This window comes from Cynoglossus semilaevis, chromosome 1, assembly GCF_000523025.1.
Source record: "Cynoglossus semilaevis isolate Cse_v1.0 chromosome 1, Cse_v1.0, whole genome shotgun sequence".
In the NCBI taxonomy this organism is placed as follows: Eukaryota; Metazoa; Chordata; class Actinopteri; order Pleuronectiformes; family Cynoglossidae; genus Cynoglossus; species Cynoglossus semilaevis.
The window spans coordinates 28818648-28842717 of record NC_024307.1 but is presented as its reverse complement, the minus strand read 5'-3'; the positions used below and the strand labels follow the sequence as shown (position 1 = coordinate 28842717).

Genomic DNA, 24070 nt, shown 5'->3' with positions numbered 1-24070 from the left:
TAGCTTCATTGGTACTGTTTTTTTTTTTTAATTGATTTGTGTCATCGTCTAGCTAGCTTTTGCTGCATTGGTTATAATTTGGCTAACAATGCTAATATTAACTTTAAATGAACACTAGATTTACATTCCTGGTGGCTTTTTCCACAAATATCCAAAAGTAAAGCAAATGTGTGAGAAAATGGAGTCAAATCCCACCTGAAGCTGAGGAGACAGTCAGACTGCTAACACCTGCCGTCACAGGTGCCTCCACCTCCCTCTGATGATCCTTCCTGTGGAGCAGCAGGAGATCAGCTGACTTCGACAGCAGATCTGTAGGTTAACAACCCCCTCCCCCCTGAGTGGCTGTTTTTGTAAATGCCGGTGAAGTTGCAGCTAACAGATGATGTGGTGAGTGAGTGAGTGAAGATCATGTGATTAGAAGGAAAGTCATTGGTTTATCAGGTGTTGTCAGCTACCAAATGTTAAAGTTTTGAACTACATTGAACACCATATTTGAACTCATGACATCCAAGATGGCGCTGCACGAGCAGCAGCTGTGTACAGTAGCTCTCCTCCTCTTAGTACTTTTTCTTACTTTTTTTCCTTCTTTCTTTTTAGTTTTGTACTATTTCTTTTTTTGTGGTCAAATCATGTGACCGTCACCGTCAGAACAGGACCACTTTTATCACTTTGGTGGTCTGTTTCCTTCTTTTTTCTGCACTTTTTGGAACATCGTCGGCTGAAACGCTCAGTGGGTCCATTGTTTACACCAGGGACCAGCTGATGGCGTTGCGCAACACCACTCTTCCTTTCGCCGGTAAAGCGGAGATTCCGGTGGAAATAAGAAGGAAGAGACGGGGGTGCAGAGCCGGACGGAATGTTCAGGAGAGGAAACGGAGGTACAGACCATTCATTCCGTCTGTTATTATGGGAAACGTCCGTTCCATTCAAAACAAGACGGATGAGCTCGCGGCGCTGATTCGGCATGAGAGGGAGTTTCGGGAGTGCAGCCTGCTGTGCTTCACGGAGACCTGGTTGACGGAGATGACGCCGGACTCGATCGTTTCTATGGACGGTTTTGAAATGGTTCGAGCGGACAGAAATGTGGCCGGGAAGAAGAGAGGCGGTGGACTAATGGTGTACGTGAATGAGAGATGGTGCGACCCCGCGCACGTCTCCATCAAAGAACAACTCTGTACAAAAGACATTGAGCTTGTTGCGGTGGGCATCCGCCCCTACTACATCCCGAGGGAGTTCTCGCACGTGATTGTGTTTACAGTCTACATCCCTCCGTCAGCCGACGCAGCGGCTGGGTGCGAGCTGCTCCACAACTCGGTGTCCAGACTGCAGACACTGCACCCGCAGTCCCTCCTGCTCATCAGTGGGGACTTCAACCATGCCTCGCTGTCCTCCACCCTCCCCACGTTCACACAGTACGGTAAGTGCCACACCCGGGAGAACAAGACGCTGGACCTTTTGTATGCACATGCAAAAGACGCATGGGGACGCATGTTCAGGGAACAGGGATGAGCTTAAAATAATACAGCGGGAGCTCAAGCAGCAGATCAGGAAGGCCAAGAACACCTACAAGGAGAAGCTTGAGGAGCAGCTGGGGCAGAACAAGACGCGTGATGTTTGGAGGGGCCTGAAGAACATCACGGGTCATGGACTGAGTGGAGCCAGCGACACACCAGGGGGTGACCAGAGATGGGCCGATGAACTGAATGAGTTCTTCAACAGATTCGATCAAAGGCCCCCACCCCCCTCCTCCACCACTGCTTCCACCTCTTCACACTTCTCCTCACCAGCGACCACAGCTACCATCCCCCATCTAAACCACCATCCACAACACCTCTCACCTACACCCCTGCCCCCCAAACCCCAGCTGTCAACCTCCCCTCACTCCCCTCTCTCCCTGACATCTGAGCAGGTGAGGAGAGAATTAAGGCGACTAAAGAACAGGAAAGCTGCAGGACCAGATGGAATCAGCCCTAGACTGCTCAGGAACTGTGCTGACCAACTCTGTGGGGTGGTCACGTACATCTTCAACCTGAGCCTCAGTCTGGAGAAGGTTCCGTCCCTGTGGAAGACCTCCTGTGTGGTTCAGGTCCCGAAGACATCGCACGCCAGGGAGCTGAACCACTACAGACCCGTCGCCTTGACCTCCCACCTGATGAAGACCATGGAGAGGCTGATCCTCAGTCACCTGCGCACAGAGGTGAGCTCGGCGATGGACCCGCTGCAGTTTGCCTACAGGCAGAACGTTGGGGTGGATGACGCCGTCATCTACCTTCTGCACCGGGCGCTGACTCACCTGGAGACCGCCGGGAGCACTGTGAGAGTCATGTTCTTTGACTTCTCCAGTGCTTTCAACACCATCCAACCGGCGGTGCTGCGCAGGAAACTGGTGGATGCAGGAGCAGGGGAGCAGCTCGCCGCGTGCACCACCGACTACCTCACAAACAGACCACAGTTTGTGAGGCTTCGGAACTGTACATCACAGATGTCCATCTGCAGCACTGGGGTTCCCCAGGGAACAGTGCTCTCACCGTTCCTGTTCTCCCTCTACACCTCGGACTTTACCCACAACTCCAGCAGCTGTCACCTCCAGAAATTCTCCGACGACTCAGTCATTGTTGGCTGCGTGTCTGACGGGAATGAACTGGAGTACAGGTCGGTCATCAGGGACTTCGTGGACTGGTGTGAGGGCAACTCCTTGTGCCTAAACACCAGTAAGACGTGGGAAATGGTGATCGACTTCAGGAAAAAGTCTCCACAACCGTCACCGGTGTGCATCCAGGGCTTGGACATTGAGCTGGTGGACAGCTTTAAGTACCTGGGTGTGCACCTCAACAATAAACTGGACTGGTCCACACACACCAACGCCCTCTACAGGAAGAGCCAAAGTCGCCTCCACCTCCTGAGGAGACTGGGGTCCTTCGGAGTGTCCAGACCCCTCCTCCGGACTATTTATGACTCTGTGGTGGCCTCTGCCATCCTCTTTGCCGTCGTCTGCTGGGGAACAGGCAGCACTGACCGGGACAGAAAAAAACTGAACAAGCTGGTCAAGAGGGCTAGCTCTGTCCTGGGCTGCCCGTTGGACTCGGTGGAGGAGGTCGCAAGGAGCAGGACACTTACAAAACTGTCCTCCATCACAAACAATCCCACCCACCCGCTGCACCAGACTGTGGAGGACCTGCGTAGCTCCTTCAGCGGCAGGCTCCGGCATCCACAATGCAGGAAGGAGCTCTACCGCAGGTCCTTCCTCCCATCAGCCATAAGACTGTTTAACTCTTTGCACTGATTACCTGCACCCTTCACTGCCACTTTATTGTTTTCAATATGGATATTTTCTTGTTTATTATGTATATTTTTCTAAAGGTTTACTTTAATTTTAGAGTGCTTTCTGCTTTTTAGTTCTTTTTACTCTATTTATTGTGTTAACTCCTCTTCTCTCTTTTTCTGCACTGCCACTGGCTAATGTACTAGTATGTTTCCCCCAAGGGGGATGAAAAAAGCCCTACTCTACTCTACTCTACTCTCTAGAGCTGGAACAAAACTTTAACATTTGATGGTATTTTGATCATGACTTTTAGAGTATTACCTATTAGCATGTAATTAGCATTCTGGTGGTCTTCAATGACACATTTTCATAGACTGTTTTTAATATAGGCAATGGTGCAGTTTTAGCCACACATTAGCTCCTCACTGTTAACATCTTGTGTCATGCAATAAGTGTGTATCACCTGCTGTTAAGTTGTGTGTTGATTGCTGTAAAGATGCATGTGAGACAATGGAGAAATCAATTCAGTATTTACTGGATCAGCACATCCTAGATCCTGGCTCATTAATGATCTTAGCCAATGTAGAAATAATTGATTTTCTATGTTTGCCAATAGTATTAGTAATCAGTTGATTTTGTGCTATTGAACATGCTTTTCCACTTATCACCACTAGATGGGGGTAACGTTTTTCACACTCTCAACAACAACACATTAAAGGAGTTACAAAAAAGTAAAAAGGCTGTGTGGTTTTACTACAAATTCTACAAAGAAAGGCTTGATACACCTGGGAAACTGTTGCACTTAAGAGTACTAAATAATGTCATCATAGGAAGTTGGCCATTCTTAACTCAAACCTCACAAACGTATTAATTGGTGTTTTTAGATCTTTGTGCTAAAAGATGTTTTTATAAATAAATTTGATCTAGTTTGTCTAATCTACTAAACCACCACAGGCAGATTAGTACAGTTAAATAGCTGTAGCGCCACATGGTGGTTGAACTGGATCAAAGAAAAAGTTTCCAATAATATACATTTCGTTTTTGACATTGCTTGAACGTTAATGTTGTTGTGCGCCACCTACTGTCTGGTTTTGAGGTCAATTCTATTTGGTCTCTTAACGACATTTGCATCACCTCGTTATACTATCCTGCACTGCAACAACAGCCAAATTTCGTTAATGTAGAAATGCTCCATGCTGCCCTCTAGCGTTTAACCTGTAAGATAATTTCTTTGTAACACGAATATATGAGTTTGTATCAAAGTTCACCTGGTAATGACTTTACCGGGGCGGGTGTTTAAGGCCACATTTACCTCTGTGGGATAATGACTGTGGTTCACCTCCTGCCTACTACTCTTATCAGCTATCAAACTCCCCTTATATCACCTCCTGCCTCCCCCCCCCCCCGCTCTCTCTCTCTCTGATTTCCTCTCTGTTGGCCAGTTCTCTTGAAGCTCGCTCATCCAGCAGCAGCAGCAGCAGCAGCAGCCGCGGTTCCCGCAGTAGCTCTACGTCCGCTGCAGGTTGGTGTGGAACCTTTTTATCTCCTCTATTTTTCTTTTTTTGTGTGTGTGTTTGTCAAAGATAAAAAAGTGGACAAGACAAATTTGTATGTCGACCGGGGAGTGGACAGATTTGTTTTTAAGTCACGATAACACAGAACAGATTTACATGTGCAGCTCAAATAATATCAAAAGTAATAATTTTTCTTGTGATACTTAAGGCATTAATGGCAATTCATTACAAAGGTAGAGCTGTAATAAGAGAGACATTTACAAAAATGTACGACAAATGGCACGATTCATCCAAAATATTTCAAATTGAACCGATGGTAACCAGAAATGACTAACCCCAGAGTCAGAGTTTGAGGTACATAATAAACATTTCCTTTTTAATACCTCCTTATCATCAGCAGTATTCTGAACTCAAATTGAACTAATGTATGTATAAAAATATCAATACATGTTTAGTTAAAAAAAACACTATTTGTGCAGTCGTTCATCTCCAGACCACAAGGATGCCTGATGTCCAGTTACAGATGGAGTCAGGGCAGAATGGAGCCTTCAAGAACAAGGTGAAGTCACTCGTCATTAGTTCAGTTGCTTGTAAACTAATTTTCTTAATAAACTCCTAGAATTGTATCTAAAGTGCACTTTTAATCTAAAAAGTTGGACAAGAAACAAGTAAACATTTGACAACAATCTCAAATATTTAAAAGGTAACATTTGACCAAAATAATTACGCCAGAAACAACTTAACACCAAACAAAACTATAAAAGGTAGCAAAGTTAAACAGTTAAACAAGGTAAACAAGAACAGTAAGGGGGCGCTAACACTACAGCCCAGCTTCCACTCCATATGTTTCTTCAGCTTGACATGAAAGAAGAAGTCTGCTCTGTGGATTAAAATGGGTTTTTGTTGTTTAGTCTGGAGGTAAAATGCAGCACGGTGCCACCGTCAGTTTCCACAACATCTGCTACAAAGTGGCACAGGGAGGAAGCTATTTGTGCCGCAGGAAAACTACAACCAAAGACATTCTCAATGACCTCAAGTAAGTGTGTGAACTGGAGCATCTCACGTTTACATGTCAGAATATTTTCATATTTAAATCTGTCTTTATTGAGGCTCCTTTATAGCTGTTTCAGTGATATATTTTCAAATTTGTTCTTTTTTGTTTAGACATTATTATTTGTAATTTTCCAAAGGGAGTTCTATCTATTTATCTTTTATCCATTCTGGTCTGTATTACCTGTTTCTATGTTTTTACTAAATTTCACACTGAGGGATTTTATGTAATGGTGGCGATATGAGCTCCTTTAGCATTAGCATGTTTGTTACAGAGCCATTCTGTTAGCGTATTATCATGGCTAGTGGCTCAGACTGTTCGGGTTGTGTTGCCTTGAGATAAAACAGCAGAAGGCCTCTGAGTGAGCTAACCTCTAACTTCCCGTGAGAGGTTTGCTGCTTTGAGCCCAGGCTCATTGTTCTGTTAGTAAAACTGAAACAAACCTAGTCTTGACAAAGTCAAACTTCCTTCCTCCACCTCCTAACAACGATCCGGCCCAGGAACAGCTGCTGTACGTCTGGCCCCGAATTTGGGTTGATAGTAGAAGAAAAATGCTATGAGTAGCATAAAAAGTAGTGTACTGCTAACTGCAGTTTGATGTCTCTAAAAGATTCTTGAAAAAAAAAAAAACACGTGTGTGAATTACACAATCCATTGAGGTCACATGACCACACCACTTCCTCTGTTAAGGAGGTGGATTGTGTCATGAAAACTGCAGTTGGACAAATTGTGTAAAAAGTTTAAAGTGAAGGGAAAACCTGAACTAGTGTATGTGCTGTGTGAAGTGTGTGTGTGTGTGTGCGCAGTATCTGTGCTCTTTTACTGCTCACGAATCATTGACCAGAGTCTGAGTGAAAGTTGAAGGCTGACAGTACTAAAGGAACATTCTGGATTGTTTTCATGTTCATTCAGACACGTGAGAGAGAAGAAAAACACACCACAGCAAACGATACATAAGTGGTGTTTTATAAATCTTCAGGAAGAGTATTACCATCTTTGAACCCATCATTGTGTGCTCACTTACTCGATTTCAGATTGAGTTATTATCGTTAAACCAGTGTCACGTTCGTTGGAAAATCCCCTGTAATCACTTTAACTATCTAGAACTACTTTACACCTTTAATATTCTAATACAATAAATATCAATAAGGTCTGAGAAGTTGAAGCCGAGTTTGGCATATATATATATATATATATACACACACACACATATATATATACTGTATATAATATTTGGCAAAACCCAGACATTGTGTATTTAGGTTTATATTATTGAAAAAATTCGTACAGATAATACATAATTATCAGCTAATATCAGGCCGATAATATCTGTCGACCAATATTATCAGACATCCCCTATATATATATATATATATATATATGTGTGTGTGTGTGTGTGTGTGTGTGTTATCACACAAAAAAACTCCCACAGTTGGCAATTCACTGACATGGAGTGTTGTGTACAGAGAGTACCTAACTCTTGAATCCCACAGGAAGAGTGTTTTGGGTCTGCATTCACAAACCGGTTGAAGGATCAGTACAAACAAAGACAAATGTGGCTTCCTCCACTTCTGATAAACCACCTGGATAACAAGAAATTAGCCTTTGAAAACCCCAAAGTGAACTTGTGTGCAAGTTTCCTGGAGTTCCAAACGAATCAACCATTGTTACAATTTCTGGATCAGACTTTAAAGAACCAAAAGGTTTGATTGTTATGGAACGGGGAGGAAACGGTTTGAAGTCATTATTGTGAGCCACCAAAGACAAAACCAGGATGAGTAAGATCATGAGGCATCCTGACTGCCCCGCCCCCTGCTGTTAACACAGCCGCAACCCCCTCACGCCTCGTAAGACGCCTGTGTTATCAGGAGAAACAAACTGTTCTGAACACACACACAGTTCAGTGTCGACTGGTGTCAATGATTTACACAGAGCCATAAAAATTTACATGATTTCAACCGTTTTCACCCAGAAATATTTATCTTTACCAAAATAGCATGAAGGTAGTCAAAAAAACTGAGAAGTAATGCATCAAATATAACAACAGACTAAGAAATGGACATTTAACTTGCATTTAGCTGAATTAGCCGAAAGATAACCTACAAATAACCTGAGACTAATTTAGCAGAAAAAGTAAACGCCACCAAAGCAAAAAGATTGGTAAATACAGCGGAATTAATTAAAGTACAGAGATGTTAGTGAACATTAGTTTATATTTTATTTAACAACAATAAAATAAGGTAAATTAGCCAAATCAAGCTTTAATGAATTGGCAGTCAGGACTTGATCTATTTCCTGTTTGACTTTAAATGTAGTGTGCTTCAGTAAAACACAATCAGAAGTCACATGGCTGATGATGACTGAGCTGAAAAAACACAGCGTCATATTTGTGGTGACATTTGCTGAGTCATGACCTCACAGTTTCCCTCTGCAAGCAGAAATAATTCACAGTTGTAAAAGTTAACAGAAGTCAAACTGCTGAGTCATTCTTCACCCACACACTGTGCCTGTCATCAAGCAGCTGTTAGCTTAGCTAGCACGGCTTCATTCTCCGTACAGATGTTTTCAGATTGGTGCTAGGAAAAAAAAAACTAACAGTTAACTTGTCTCTTTTGTTGTTATTTTGTCATACATACAATTTTGCTGCAACAATTATTTAGCTTACATTTTGACATTTCAATTGGAGGTTATTTTGAAAATTATTTTATTTTCACTAACATATTAGGACTCAAAATATGCGTTGTGATTATTAGTATTATGATTTCTTAGCGCTAAATGTTTGCTTAGCTAACTTTGAGATACTGTATTTCTCGTCTAATATCTAGAATCTCACAACCAGACATTTGTTTGTTGTTGAGTGTGTCGAAGGGTGAACAATTCCTTGTTGTTTTTGCGTTATTTACGTACAGGCTGGGAAACCATAGTAATTTCAGGGTAGTTTTTAACTACCTTTTTGTTAAAATTTGATGTCCTCCAACATGGTGTCTTTTTTAAGTGATTGGCCATTTACATTTACTTTTGGGCCAAGGATTACTTGACATTTTGTTCACTATAAATCCTGTGATAATGGCATGCCAACCTTTAAGCTAATTTTCTAGATAGAGTTTATTCTCTTTTTTTATTTTGTGCAGCAATTTCTCAGGTGAAAGTTTGTCTTCATTTTATTTTGAATTTTAATTTGTTTATTGTTTAGGCTACTCTGAATCATCATGACACTCACATTATTAGCTGTTTACCTTTAGCTAGTTATGTTCAATCTGCATTTTCTCTTGCAGTGGGGTCATGAAGCCAGGGCTCAACGCCATCATGGGAGCAACAGGAAGTGGCAAGTCATCGTGAGTGTCGTTTTTTTAAACTAATTCAGATTTACCAGTGTTGTTCATCAGGTGACGTCGAATCAGCAGTTATCGAAAATCGTTATTAAAGATAAAATGAATCGCTCCAGACTCATGTCATGGTAACACTGACTGATTAGTAAATATTTTAACCAAGGTGTAAACAGGCCTTTATACGTTTTACACTTGGACAATTTGCTCCAGGCGACCACTGCTTTTTTTTTTTACCAGATTCCTGGATGTGCTGGCTGCCAGAAAAGACCCTGCAGGTCTGTCTGGTGAAGTTCTGATCGACGGGGCTCCTCAGCCTCCAAACTTCAAGTGTCTATCAGGCTACGTGGTCCAGGTTTGTCATGTGAAAAAAGGCACATTAACTACAATTACATTAACTAACATAGAAGTTTTGTATTTGTTGTTTTTGGGCTGCAGGATGATGTGGTGATGGGAACGTTGACAGTCCGAGAGAATTTCACTTTTTCTGCTGCGTTACGACTTCCAACAAGCATTTCACCCCAAGACAAAGAGCAGAAAGTGAACAAACTAATTGAACAACTGGGGCTGACCCGGGTCGCTGACTCCAAGGTGAGGATAAGGAAGAGACGGAAACAAGACAAAAACAAGATGTTGTTGGAAAGAAAGTGGTAAACTTTTTTTTGTGGCCAGGTGGGCACTCAACTGATCCGTGGAATCTCTGGCGGCGAACGGAAGAGGACCAACATTGGCATGGAGCTCATTATGGACCCTTCCGTCCTTTTCCTGGATGAACCCACCACAGGACTGGACTCCAGCACAGCAAACTCTGTGCTGCTGCTACTGAAGAGGTGACACACCACTATCTGTCCAGCAAGGGGCAGCAGAAACAACCAGTAAATACAACTTAGCATCATTGTTAGCAGCTAGCCAATGGATTTGATAACATTGAATGTTTGATTAATGCTGTACCAATAGAAATGAGGTTTTGACTCCTTCATTAACAGACTCAATAAGCAAAAAGTACAAAACTACATTTGATTCCAGTCAATTCCAATTAAAATGACAGTCATAAATGTATTTGTTCAGGATGGCAAACGCCGGCCGCACCATCATCTTATCCATTCACCAGCCTCGCTACTCCATTTATCGTCTTTTTGACAACCTCACCCTGCTGGTCACAGGGAAACAGGTTCAGTCTGCATTTCCTAGTGTTGTTGTGTTTCTGTTTTCTGTGCTTATGTTGATGTTTTCTTTGTGTTTGTGATTTTGGACCTCACCCCACTGTGATGTCACTCATGCCAACAGGTTTACCACGGCCCTGCTCAGAAGGCACTGGATTACTTTTCAGATATTGGTAGGAAATCCCTGTTGTTGCTAACATGCGTTATTTTAGAACAGTGTCACTAACATGCTAACAATGTTCAAACTCAACTTCCCAGGATTCACTTGTGAGCCATTCAATAACCCAGCTGACTTTTTCCTTGATGTCCTCAACGGAGACTCAACGGCCATTTACAGCAGTGATGTGGAGCAGGGTGTGTTCTGATTTTAACTAAACCTTTGTGAAAAAAACCCCACAGTAAATATAATTGATAAATATCAGGGAACAAACATCAGCTTTGTCTTTGTTTAAGCTTCATCCTCGCAAACCAAATAACTAAAAACTACAACAGGTCAGAAACACCAACAAATAGATATAATTTAAACAATAGAAAAAAAAGAAAAAGCTAAAGACCCAACCCAACTCTTATCCTGCTATTGTTTCACACATTTCTTGGAGATTTGAATTTTAACAGTTAGTGTTTTCTTCTCTGTGCAGATCCAGATTCTATGTCCAAGTCCAGACAAAGCATCGAGGACAGACTGGTGGAGGAGTACAGAAAATCAAATGACTGCAGGGAAACCAGTGCGCAGCTCGGTGAGGACACAGTTCTTTAGCTTTGATTCTGGCTTTAAGTTTGCTTTTGTGAACTGACTTTGAGTCACTGTTACATCAATTCTTAAGTATTTTTATAATAACATTTAGCTACATCTTTCATGTTTCCAAGATACTTGACTTTCCTAAGCTTTGTTCTATACTGCCTAACTTCCAACTCATTGTACTACTATTAGGGGTGTAATGGTACACACAAGTCACGGTTTGGTACGCACCTCGGTATGGGGGTCACAGTTTGGTACGTTTTCAGTACGGGTTCAGTACAAAAAAGCAACAAAAACTCACACATGTATAAGACTACTTTTTTCATGTATTCTGTACAGACATTAACTGACCGCAAAACTAAAAACCTGTTATAAAAGTTAAAAAAAAAATAGAATAAAACATAAAACAAATGCATTAGGAGGGGTCTCATACCATTCATTCGTTTTGTTCATGCACAAGAAAAGAAAAAAATAATAATTTCTAATTTAATTTCTAAACTAACATTTGTAACCAACAGCGTTGTATTACGCAGTACGATACGAAACAGTAAACCTACTCTCACATTAGCAATATTTCTATACTGGCACAAGTCAAACAAAAAAATTCAAATAGTTCAAAAAATGAAAATCTTTTGAAAATATTACAAAAATAAATAAATTAGTGTTTCAATTACTCCAGGCTGGGACCAATACGTCTTACGTGCGTTAGCATATTCGACGTACCCAGCGACTTACCGAACCTCCGCGCAACATCGACGGAAACAGTATTTGTCCGATCCACTCGCGTGTCATCATCGTTATGTTGCACCGTTCCCACACTGGTGATTTAAATGAGGCCGGAGGCTTTTTCAACTCCACATCATGCTCAACACTCTCACCCACACACTGCGTCACTTTTCTTCTTCGTCTGCTAGTGACGGTTGCTGACAGCGTTTAGGCTTATTACCGCCAACTGGATTGAAGCGAGGACCCTACAGAACTACTCTGTATATTGTGAATGACTAACTGACAAACGGGGGACGGCAAAGCTTAAAGAAGATGAAGAAGAGGAAAAACGTATAACTTAACCCAAGAAAATTAAGTTATGCAATAAAAAATAGATGGTTTTTCGATAATCATTATTACCCATGATGCATCGCGCCGTCGGCCATGTTGGGTGGCAAAAGACGCGAACAGGTAGACGTAAACAATCGATAATGACAACAAAAGACAAGAATATCAAATCGCCGGAGCAGGCGAAATTGTTCTGAGATTCACTAGACACAATTACAAAGGCAAGATACTTGGACAAGTTGAAAATAAGACCCATACGTAGTCAACAAAGCAGAGTGGAAGACATTGAAAATTAGCCAGACAATGTAGATAATGCGGTATTTATTAACAGAATAATACAGCGTGTTAATGTAAAAATCACAGTGGCATGTATGGATGTATGTCTTTTGTGAACATCATTAGAATAACAGTTCACATGGAGGATTTACCTTTGCATTGTGTCCATTTGTCGTGTATGCAAAGCACATTTTGATATATTTTAATTTTATTGACATTGAACATATAAATTAAATAAAAGTATAATGTAATTACCTGAAATAAAGTGTTCAGAACAGACTTTGTAATGCCTTTTGCTTGGATCTGGGTTGAAATTAGCACGGCTAATACGTAAAAGCCATAGCATTCTTCTTTCTGTTGAAATATCCTCCAGGCAGACCGCTTTATGTCATAAAACTTCATCTTGCGAGCTCCATCCCCAGATCGGTTGGTACAACCCCACACAACACAGTGTTTACACCATTATTGGTGTTCTTTTGTGTATTTAATATCTGTCTATATGCTGTGTTGCCCCACAAGATGGCGGACTACAGAACTATGGGTGGTAGCGTGATGTCATCGGAAAACTATCAATTGAATTGTTGATCTTTAGCTGGGTTTCTGATCACATTCAGATATTTTAGCTTTATTTTAGACAAATTTTTTGGTGAATAAATTTGTCTGTCTCTCTGCCTCCTGTTAGAGAGCATCATACTGGGGAAAAAGACCAGCAACTCCTCCCGCCCCAGAACCATTACCTACCACACAGGCTTCACTACACAGTTAAAGTGGGTTCTAAAGAGAACCTTCAAAAACATGCTGCTTAACCCTCAGACGTCGGTGGCTATGGTAAAAATCACCTCTTTACACACCTTGTGGATAATTTGCGTCTGTATTTGCTGAACATTTAGCTCATTGTAAATTAGCATTTAGTTATCTTTGATAATTAGTTTTGAGCTAAGCTTTGGCTTGTTATGAGATAACTTTCAGTTATTTTATGGATAGCTTCAAGCTAGTTACGCTGATGCAGGTCAGAGGAACTGCAGCCTCAGATATGACAGCTGTCTTTCTGTTCTTAGCTCGGAGTAACCATGTTCCTGGCTCTGATTGTTGGAGTTATTTTCTTTGACGTCCAGGAAAATCAGAGTGGGATGCAAAACAGGTAATGCTTTTTTTTTAATGAAATTGTATTCCATTGTATTCTGATCTATTCTGTTCTAGGTTTGGGGCGCTCTTCTTCATCATTATTAACCAGTGTTTCAGTACTGTGTCATCAGCAGAACTCTTCATCACCAACAGGAAACTCTTTATGTGAGTCTGAGACAAACACAATCACACACACACTATATATGTTTGTATTTTTAGCTAACCTGTAGCTACAGTATTCCTGAGAGCCTGTTATCAAATGTGTAACCTTGTTTTCATCGACCACCATAAAGACATTTTCTTTATCATGTTCTGTTCTGTCCAATAACCAGCCTCACTTTGTCTATAAAGAGTCTCAGTCCTCCAAGTCAAGGTTAAAGAGTTCTGTTAGGCAACTAAATATAGATATGAAGTTATCTCAAAGAAGACATTTTATCCAAGAGGCTTCTTCAGTTCTAACCGGTGGTGGTGAGTACAGCAGATATATCCTCTTGGTGTAACAAAGAATAAAGCTCCTTCAGGTCCACCCTGTTGGGAAAGTGTAAACAGTCGTTAGGAGACCAAAACCGTTCTAATGAGGATTGCAACGACCCATCAGACTCCTAACAATCTCCAATGCCCCATCCAATAGAGGGGATCTAAGTACCTTTATTCTTCATTACACCCAGAATATGTATTTCCTGTACTCACCACCACCAGTTAGAACTGAAGAACCCTCTTGGATGAGAGGGGAAACGTCTTCTTTGAGAAAATTTCACGTCCAGTTGCCTAACAGAACTCTTCAACCTCAGCCTTACTTTGACTTTTGGACACTGTTTAGTGACCTCAGCAAATGTTCAATCTCAATCTGAATCGTATATATTCTGATTTCTTTTTTCTAGCTAACCATGACAGTTGTTTCATTTCTTGCAGTCATGAATACATTAGCGGTTACTACCGACTTTCCGTTTACTTCCTGTCCAAAGTTATGGCCGACATGTTGGTGCTGAGGACCTTTCCTGCCATCATCTTCAGCTGCGTGTCCTACTTCTTGATCGGTGAAACTTTTTACCTCCTTTTTTACTATCTTTTTTTGTTTCTGCTAAATTGTGCGTTTATTTGAATTACTTGTTAGTTGTTGTGCTCATTTGCTAGCACTGGTCCTCTATTGATGGTGATTATGTCATTTTTGTTTTCTGCAGGTCTGAAGCCGACGGTGGAGGCCTTTTTCCTCTTCATGTTCAGCGTCATGCTAGTTTCCTACACGGCCACCTCCATGGTGTTTGCCATCTCTGCCGACCAGACAGTGGTGGCCATCGCTAACATCTTCCTCACAATTACCTTTGTCTTCATGATGGTCAGTGAACTTCCGTTGTTGACAGGGTTAGGCTAAATGGTAGCTAACAGCCAAGGGAAACTTAGCCAGATAAACCAAGGTTTATATAAGTTAGAATTAGCCCAGAGTTAACTCAAAATCAGCCAGCTAAGTTTGCCAAAAATATATAAGTGAAACACTAGTCACTGTTTACAACAATACTAGACTGTTAACTCAAATGTAACCAAAACATTGTTTACAAAGATACAACAAAATGTTTAAAAAATGTATTTTCTCCAAAGATTTTTGCAGGTCTGTTGGTGAACCTGCCATCTGTTGCCAGCTGGCTCTCCTGGTTAAAGTATTTGAGTATCCCACGATACGGCTTAAGTGTATGTTGTTTACTGCCATACAAACACACACACACACACACACACACCCAATGATCTTGTTCTGATGGTGTGTTCGTGTGTGTATTTCCAGGCTCTGCAGATAAACGAGTTCACTGATCTGGTCTTTTGTCATGGACTTAACATCAGTACCATCCCACCTGGACTGGCGTAGGAAACACACACATACACACACACACACACACTCACTCTAACAAACCTCAGATGTCTTGAACAAGTCCAAAGCTCCACCCACTGGACAATAGGTGCATTGACAGCAGACTATGTTTATTAAACTAAATTAACCTTCACCTTCAAAACACTCTAATCACACAGGGTCAAGTTTACCCCTGGGGTAATTCCAAGTGTTAGCTGAAGACAGTTTCTTCTTACAAAGCCAAGAAATTGTCCATAAAGAGGAAAGTAATAGCTGTCTTAGCTATCTAGCTAGGTTAGCCTAGGTTAACCTAGCGCTCACACATTTTTAGGAGCTTGTAAATAACACAGCAAAATGATTGAATTTATATAAAATAATCATGAATTAATTTTTAGCTAAATTGTAAGTGAGTATTTCATGGTAAACAGAGGTTTAAAAGTTAGCCATAGCTAACTTTAGGTAAATGACTGTGAGAAAAGGTCAAAGAGATGCATTGTAATTCCAAATTTGGCCTCAGGGGGACAGAGTTTTTGCATGTTTCACAAGGAACCCTTGTGTTTCATCCACAGTTGCACCGGGGAGGAGTTTTTGGCGGAGCAGGGTGTGGACTTCAGCACCTGGGGCTTCTGGCAGAACCATGTGGCTCTGAGCATCATGATGATTTGCTTCCTGGCCATCACCTACTTCAAGCTGCGTTTTATCAGGAAGTTTTCCTGAAATTTTCCATAAAAACCTGAACATTCTGTGACCTCCAATAGAAAATTGTAAAAAAAAAAAAAAAAAGTGAATAATATTCACTTACTAACACACTGTACTGTATCTGTTAATTGTTGCACTCTAGGTTTAATTTTTGTTTTGCAAAATAAAACATTGAGATTATTGAAAACTTTTACTACAATTTCTTTTCTGTTTTCTGTTTACAACCTTTCCTTAAAAAAACGTGACTGCACAGTCGCTGTGAATGAAAGAAGACACTGGCCTCCATAGTAACCACGGATATTAACAGCTGTGTGTGCGTGCATGCGTGTGACAGGTGGAGTGTTAAATTGCCATTGAGCCGAGGACACAAAGAGACGACCAAGTGAAGAACCACTGATCCAGAGAGATCAGAGAGATTAAAGGGTTGAACAGTCATCAAGGTGTGTCTGACTGCTGAAGAAAATTCACCACTTATTTCACTGTTATGTTAAAAGACTACTTGAAGACTTTGGCTCTGAACTGTTAGTTACATGGTTTGACTGTAAAAGGACATTTTTTAGCTAACATTAGCTCTGGAGTCTGTAGCAAGACTGTTATAGCTAACGTTAGCTCTGTTGTTTGTATCTTTAGCATTAATGCCACCTATGAATATCAAAAACGACATATCTCTTCAATTCATAGTTGGAACAGAGAGACAGACAGAGTGTGTGTATGTGTGTGTAAAGTTTTGAGAAATAGAATGGATTATCAGTGGTTTCTGTGATGAAACTCTGACTAATCCTCACAGTCTAGACATGATCCAACTTCTCCTTCACCTCTTCCTCCTTCTCACTTCTTTTTAAATGCCTCCCTCTCCTTCTGTGCTCCTTCACTTTTTCTCTGGTGGACGTCTCCATCTGAAGTCATGTCCTGCAGTTTCTCAGCTCTCAGTATCTTATTATCTGTGGCTATGACTGTTGGTGAGTAAAGAACTATTTTATTCAAACCTTTAAAGTCATCATCATTAAAATGCAGCAGAGACCATCAGCTGACAACTGATACTTTAATGGTCACATGACAACAAAGACCCAGGGCTCAGGTCATTCAAAATGTCCATTTTGTAGTGTTTGCTGTGCCAGAGTTTGCATTTCCAGAGATTGATGGTTTTGCAGTGGAAGACACCTGTAGGACTTCCTCAGACACTACACCTGATCCTGACCCTGTCACTACGACCAGGCCTTCTACAACAGCAGCAGCTACGGCACCTATCAGGAGGAAGGTAATTATCAGTGTTAACATTCCTTCCTGTAGGAAAATGAATAAATAAAAATAAAACAATATTTTCATAGACAAGAAAACGTATCAAATGTTATGCAGATGATACATGATGAAAGATGATAGTTACACTTTGAAATAAATAAAGTCAAAAGTCTGCTAATCAGATCTTTTTATAAGAAGCAGTTCCACAGATGTACCTAACGAAGTGGCCAATAAATTTAAGACCTAAAAAATCACCTTTCTGTTTGAGTTTTGCATTTTCTATTTTTCAAGATACTAAATGTGACTTCTATGCAACTGTCAATCAAACAGGAAAATAAAACAATCAAAATGGCAACCGCACAGAAGCTACCCAAGAAACCAGAACCAATCAGGCCACAGCCACAACCACAGCCAATCCCAAACAGCAACTCCCATGCTGCAGCCTACTTCCTGTTCCGACTCCTGACTAATAGCAGAGGGCACACAGGAACGTTATTCCGCAACTCTGTGCCTCAGCCAATAGGAAGACAACAACCTGTGACATCACATAATGGCAAATTATCTCCAAAAAGGCAAGCTGAGGTTTCGTCGTCCTCAGAGGAATCCAGCAATGAGTCACAATGACACATCATGATCATCCTGAAATGTAATTATATATATATAATTATATATGATTCTTTCTATCTTTATACAATCATTTCTAAAAATGTACAATTTTTCTGTTAAAAGTTTTTATTTACATATAATTAATATTGTAATCTTTTTTTTAAAAAATGGTCACATTAAAGAAAATCTGTACACAGAACAATACATTTTTTATATGGGTTTGTAAGGTATTCATTACACTTACAGGTAGTACAGCTGTAGTACTCAAAAGTATGAACAAGAGCATGGTACATTTAAAACGTTGTCATAAAATGCATAGAAATGACCAAAAGATGCAAAGTCTGAGCTTAAGTATAACAAACTAAGATCGTCTCCACGGTCAGCACAAAATATTCAAACGAGCTAGAAGTTAGCACAAAGATAATAACAAATTATAACAAATAATTCCAAAAGAGATTCGTTAGTTTAGTTACAAATGTAAGAGTCCAGTCAAATTAGCCAAAAGCTTGCTAGCTGATTGGTTAAAGCTCAGAAATAACCCTAGCTAAAGATACGTTGAACTTGCAAATACTGTAAAAAGTACTCTAAGAAAATAATAACTGGGAAAAGTTAAACGGAATCTAATAGTATAGTAGTAGAAATTCGTTTTTGAAAATTTGCAGAACAGCTAACAGGAAGCAAAAATCAGAAACAAATGAAAGCCTTGTGTTAAAGTGAGTGTGTATTGCATCTGTTTCTACTGTTGTGTCCTGATGGAGACACTCTACTTGTGTCTGTCCTCCCCTCTATGGCACCGACCTGTAAAAAAAATTAACTTGACCTGTTGAAGTACATGGACGTCTACAGGTACCCTGTCCCTGAATACTGCCTCTTTCCCCAGCAGAACTTCACGTACCATCTCTACCCTCCTGCCCTGGAAATACAGAACGTATCAGATCTCATGTGTGGTGTCCACAGACTGGTGGACAAAGATAACTCTGTCTTCATGGTTCTGGATTGTAGACGTGGTTTGACTCGACGTGTTTGATGAGGGATTCAAAGTTCACTTCACAGTTATCTCTGGAGACTCTGAAGGATTCCTCCACCAGAGAGCTTGTCGACACAAAAAGTTAAATCTTCTCTCAATCTCTTCTCTCAGAACCTTTAAATCCTGAAGGACACTCACTAGCTGCATCAGATTTGGAGTATTCCCTTACGTCTGAGCCTGGTCTGGATTTCACGGTGTTCTTGGGCTTACTGGCATTTTCTTGATGGAAACTGAAGATCTCGCACGAGTCCTCTAAAAGTTGCCTCCTATAATCACAAGAGACCAAAAGGAAGTTTGCAAACACTTTGGTTTCTTGTCTTGGTTTGCAATCATTTAACTCTTTGATGTGATCTTTACTGCTGGTTTTTGCTGCTGGTGTTGAGCTGGTCTCAGGACTTTGGTACCCCTAACGATCAGCAGGACTTGTTTTAATAACCACATCTGAAGCATGGGGCTTCGAGGTGTTGGTTTTGGTCTTCTTGGAGAGTTTAGAGTTTGGAGGTATGACCTTTGAACATTCACTGATCTGTTGTTCTGAAAAACAAGACACCTTGTATGGTGTGGTGCCAGAGGGGGAGGAGCTTAACGCTGTCACCTCATCCTCATCAGCATTCCTCGAAAGTGGAGACAATTGAGACTCCTCACTATTGTCGTTCTGACTGACAGGTGTTTCCAAAGGAATTATTGACGGTAACCTCACGTTCAAGTGATCTTTCCCACAGATTTCCAACAATTTAGACACTCCTGGCTTTTTCATTATCTGGGATTTGCCGTCATTTTGACTTGAATTTGATGGAGAAAATCCGGAGATGTTTCCCACTGCTTCGATGGATTCCTCCCCTTGTTTATTAGCCTGAGAACTCTGGTCCTTCAGGCTTGTTGGAGTCTTAGTTCCATCTAAGGAGCCAAATTTGAGAGCTTTCGACCACTGTCTTTTCTCATGGTCCTTCTCTAACGATGCTGCGTTGGTCCATTCTGGTTTGTTTTTGTTGGTTGCCCCAACTTTTTCTTTTTCTGTAATTCGGTTAACCCTACCTCCCACAACCTTGGACTGCTTGGTGGACATCAAAGGTTCTGTGATGTTCCTCACAGTTTTAGGCAGTTTTAATGTTTTTTTTCGGTCTCCTTTGTCTTTGTCCCTTTTGTTTCTCCTGTCTTTTTCTTGCAGATTCATCCTGTTCCCATCTTCCCTTCCCCGTGTTGTGGTTTTAGTAAGCTTAGGAAAACTTTCATTGTCTCTATTGTCTTTTCTGATTTTTGCAGCCAGCTCATTCAGAAACCTGTAGAGACATTCAAACTGTAGCGCTGAGCATGGTTCAACACCTTCACATGATGGTTGTCATTGGATTGTCATTGGAGCACAGACACACCAAGGAACTGTACCTGATGTGGAAAGAGTCCTCTGTAAAAAGGGAATGTCCTAACAGCTCAGAACATTTAGCTCGTCTTTCAGGATCCACCTGGAGACAACTCTGACAGAGAAGGTATGAAGGTATCAGACATGTGATGTTACGTTGAAGGTTTGAAGTGTTTTCAGCAGGTACATCAAATATACACTGCAGAAAAAACCTGGGCGTCCACAAAAATGTTGGATTCACCTAGAGGAGAGGTTTGTCAGACTCTTCAGACTGTACCTGTGCCAAATCCAGGGCAGTGGCTGTGATGGAGGGAAATCGTTGATGCAGCTGTTGTTGATCACGGCCCTCTGGCAGTTTGATTCCAGAAAAGACAGGATTTCGGTAGAAAAGCTCCTGGTGCCGGGCAATCAGGTTTCCTACAGAACAAAGACAAGTCAGTCTCCACCTCCATGTTCCCCTGTGAGGACCATGTCCTTTGGGAGAGTTGACTGGTCATGGTCTTTGTCTCCAAACTTTGTCTGCATTTATTATGGCGAGTACTTACCAACACATCTGACGATGTGGTGAATCTGGTCAAGGTCAGAGTCTCCAGGAAACAGCGGCTGACCTGAAAGCATCTCCAGCAACAGACATCCGACAGCCCAAACATCTACTGGTCTGTACACAAAGGCAAAACAGCTTCTCATTATCAGACGGATTTTGGAAAAAAGATGTAAACATAAAACTAGGGATGTCCGATATTATCGGCCGACAGATATTATCAACCCAATATTAGCATAATTATGTAATATCTATAAGAATCGCTATCGGTTTCACCTCTAATACTAAAAACCCGATAATACAATGCCTGGGTTTTGACAAATGTGCTGGAATCCCTGATGGGGTACTGAGATGTTTACCTCAGTTTTGGGGGAAAATGGATGCATAAATTGGTGTTGGTTGATATCGGAATCGGAAATTAATTGTTTGGACAATATCGACATATATACATCGGATATTTGCAAAAAGTTAATATTAGACATTCCTAGATGAAACACCTACTTTCCATATTTTATGTCTCCCACCAGCAGTTCAGGGGCTCTGTACCAGCGAGTGGCCACATAGTCTGTGTAGACACCACCCTCAGCTGGTGACGCCAAGGTTCTGGCAAATCCAAAATCACACAGCTTGACCACACCCCCCTGAGAGATGAGTACGTTCTCTGGTTTAATGTCTCGGTGGATGATCTGCAACAAACAGGAAAGGGGAGGGAGGGCTGAAACGTTGGAGTCTCTCAGGACCACCTCAGAGTTTGGACAGGTCAGGTTCCCTCACATTCTGCTGGTGGCAAAAGGCAGCTGCGCTCAGGATCTGGAACAGGTACTGACGGCTGGTGCTGTCGTCCAGCCCACCAGGGTTCTGGTCCAAATCTTCTAGGAGGGTTCGCTCCACGAACTCAAACACCAGATACCAGCGCCGCCGCCGTTTCCACACTTCTAGAAGGTTCACCAAGTTCTTGTGATGCAGTTGCTTCATGGAGAGTTAAATACAGAGAAGTCATCCACAGGAAGTTCTTCATTCTTGTCCCAGTGTTCTCTATAACCAATAATCAAAATGTGAGTTGAATGACACACACCCGCAGCAGCTTGATCTCTCTCAGAGCGATCTTCTTCACTGTTTTGTCATCGTCAGAGTCCACGAACTTCTTGATGGCAACAAGACGTCCAGAGTCTCTATGGCGACACTTGAGCACAGTGCCATAACTGCCCTCACCCAACAGACCCAGAGACTCATAATGTTCCATGACTAGACAAAAACACAGACCAAATTGATTTTGGCTTGATGTTTCATTAGAAAAGCAGATGTGAGGACGGGAGGAGAGGAGACGGAGGAAGGAAGGAACAGTGAACAAGAACTATACAACTGGAGATCAAAAGATGGAAAAATACAGGTCCGAAGAAAAGGTTAGCTCTTTTTTTCTTCCGTTTGCTTTATTTTCTTTCCCCCTTCCCCCTCTTTTCTGTGCTCTTTTCCTCCTGACCTTTGAAGATAGTTTCTTTAGAAAGAGGTGAAAAAAGATAAAGTTTTAACACAGCGCGCACACACAGAGAGAAACTAACCGTAAAGGAATTCTCCTTCGATCTCTGTAGTGAACCTCTGTCAACACAAACAATGAAGTAACGTGTCTCTGTGTCTGTGTGTATAAGTGGGTGGCTATCTCTTACCAAACGTTGCTATGGTTACCCCTCCCCGCCAACACAACGATCAGTGCAGATGATTACATTACACAAAAGCCAACACACGTCAGCAGTTTCTTTATTCTGTATGGATAGAAGCATCAGTCAAAAAGTTCTTAGAACATTTTTAAAATCTCCTCTTTCTTCTTCAGTGGTGTCTCCATCGGTTTTGCAGGAACAATTCCTCAGGTGGTTCTAGATCAGAACCTGTTGATGAGCTTCAATCATCTGAACAGGTTTCCATTCAAGTTTGGTCTAAAATGTGAGGTTTGCTCTGATTTGAAAATGCTTCATTAAAACTCTGACCAAGTCAAAGGTCACAAAGGTCAACATTGAAGTCTCTGCAGTCACTCTTCAGACTCTTTCTAGTTTTCACTTTAAATTTTTTTGTGATTTTTTTCACCTCCTTGATTCAATTTCATTTCACTTTAAACTATTGACTATTGAAAATGTGAAATAGTATTTTGGGTTTTGATAATAAAGGTCACAGAGGTTTTTAACAAAAATAAAATTTGTAAAAAAAAATAATAATAAAATTAGAAAGGTCACAGAGGTTTTTAACAAAAATGAAATTTGTAAAAAATAAAAATAATAATAAAATTAATGTGTATATGTTAGTCTGGGTTTTCTGCCATTTGTCTGATGTCCTCCAGCAGCTCAGAGAAAGACGGTCGACACCGAGGCTTCTGTACCAGAAAAAAAGCAGACACAAACATTAACAAACTGTTTTCTTGGTTTTGTTGTGTAAATGTGGCAGTAGGGGGCGCAGTCAGAGACCTCATGCCAGCAGGAGTACATGAGGGCGTAGAGACGTCTGGAGGCTCGATGTGGTCGGTACAGACGGATCCCTCTGGTGATGTCGTTGACTACTTCCATGTTAGAGCGGTTTTCAAACGGAGATCGACCCTCTGAGAAGATCTCCCACATGACCACGCCTACATAAAGACACGCCCCAGTCAGAGGACAAACTCCAGGACGTTTCATGTGTCCCTGCTCCTGGTTCCGACGACACTTACCATAGGACCACACGTCGGAGCTGCTGCTGTACTTGTTGAAGTGCAGAACTTCAGGTGGAGACCACTTCACTGGGAATTTGGCCCCACTGGAGCTGGTGTACTGGTTGTCCAGGACGTACCTGAGAAATAAGGAGACAGATTTTGTCCAAATGTCTATGTCTACTTTTTGGGCAAATTTTGGCTTTTTCTGCTGTACTCTGTACCAGACAAACCTTAACTACAGTTCATGGACAAATTTATCAGTACATTTATTATTTTGGCTTCTTTTTACTGTTCTGTGCTACCTGGTCATTCCGAAGTCGCTGACCTTCACCACCTTATGTTCATCAACCAGACAGTTTCTGGCTGCCTGGACAGCAGGACATTCAAACACCACATCCCACAGAAGAAGGGAGAAACAAAAGTTAAATTCAACAGTCAATAACTTTGGGTTTCAGGTGGAGTTTCTGTGTCATCAAGTTATTCTGAACCCACCAGGTCTCTGTGGATGAAGCTGTGAGCTTCCAGATACTCCATCCCTTCACACACATCCTGGCACATGGACAGAAGCCCTGACTCCT

The 24070-nt window shown here is 41.4% G+C and overlaps 3 protein-coding genes across 3 annotated transcripts in view; 1 reads left to right on the top strand and 2 right to left on the bottom strand.

Moving 5' to 3' along the window:
- Positions 1–364: 364 nt before the first annotated feature.
- abcg2a (ATP-binding cassette, sub-family G (WHITE), member 2a) lies at positions 365–16140 on the top strand. Its single transcript, XM_008325324.3, has 20 exons — positions 365–387; positions 4705–4784; positions 5256–5335; positions 5688–5812; positions 9103–9162; positions 9394–9508; positions 9592–9744; positions 9826–9983; positions 10222–10324; positions 10441–10489; positions 10575–10670; positions 10955–11053; positions 13067–13212; positions 13443–13525; positions 13585–13674; positions 14422–14546; positions 14691–14845; positions 15106–15195; positions 15287–15363; positions 15919–16140. The coding sequence occupies exons 1-20, from the start codon at positions 380–382 to the stop codon at positions 16064–16066; spliced, it is 2040 nt and encodes a 679-aa protein (XP_008323546.2). The 5' UTR covers positions 365–379; the 3' UTR covers positions 16067–16140.
- A 1875-nt stretch (positions 16141–18015) lies between these two features.
- Positions 18016–22078, bottom strand: LOC103390149 (cyclin-dependent kinase-like 1). Its single transcript, XM_025063038.1, has 7 exons — positions 21894–22078; positions 21593–21787; positions 21320–21504; positions 20823–20935; positions 20555–20694; positions 20304–20392; positions 18016–20200 (listed from the first exon to the last, which is right to left on the bottom strand). Exons 1-7 carry the CDS (start codon positions 22059–22061, stop codon positions 19327–19329), a joined length of 1764 nt encoding a protein of 587 aa, XP_024918806.1. The 5' UTR covers positions 22062–22078; the 3' UTR covers positions 18016–19326.
- A 479-nt stretch (positions 22079–22557) lies between these two features.
- The window catches only part of txk (TXK tyrosine kinase), a 7333-nt gene continuing 5820 nt past the window's right edge, over positions 22558–24070 (bottom strand). Inside the window, exons 13-18 of the mRNA XM_025063098.1 lie at positions 23985–24061; positions 23795–23859; positions 23511–23629; positions 23272–23429; positions 23082–23180; positions 22558–23018 (exon numbers count right to left, since the gene is read on the bottom strand). Coding sequence (XP_024918866.1) covers positions 23109–23180; positions 23272–23429; positions 23511–23629; positions 23795–23859; positions 23985–24061 — 491 coding nt within the window. The 3' untranslated portion in view covers positions 22558–23018; positions 23082–23108. The remainder of the gene's footprint in view (positions 23019–23081; positions 23181–23271; positions 23430–23510; positions 23630–23794; positions 23860–23984; positions 24062–24070) is intronic.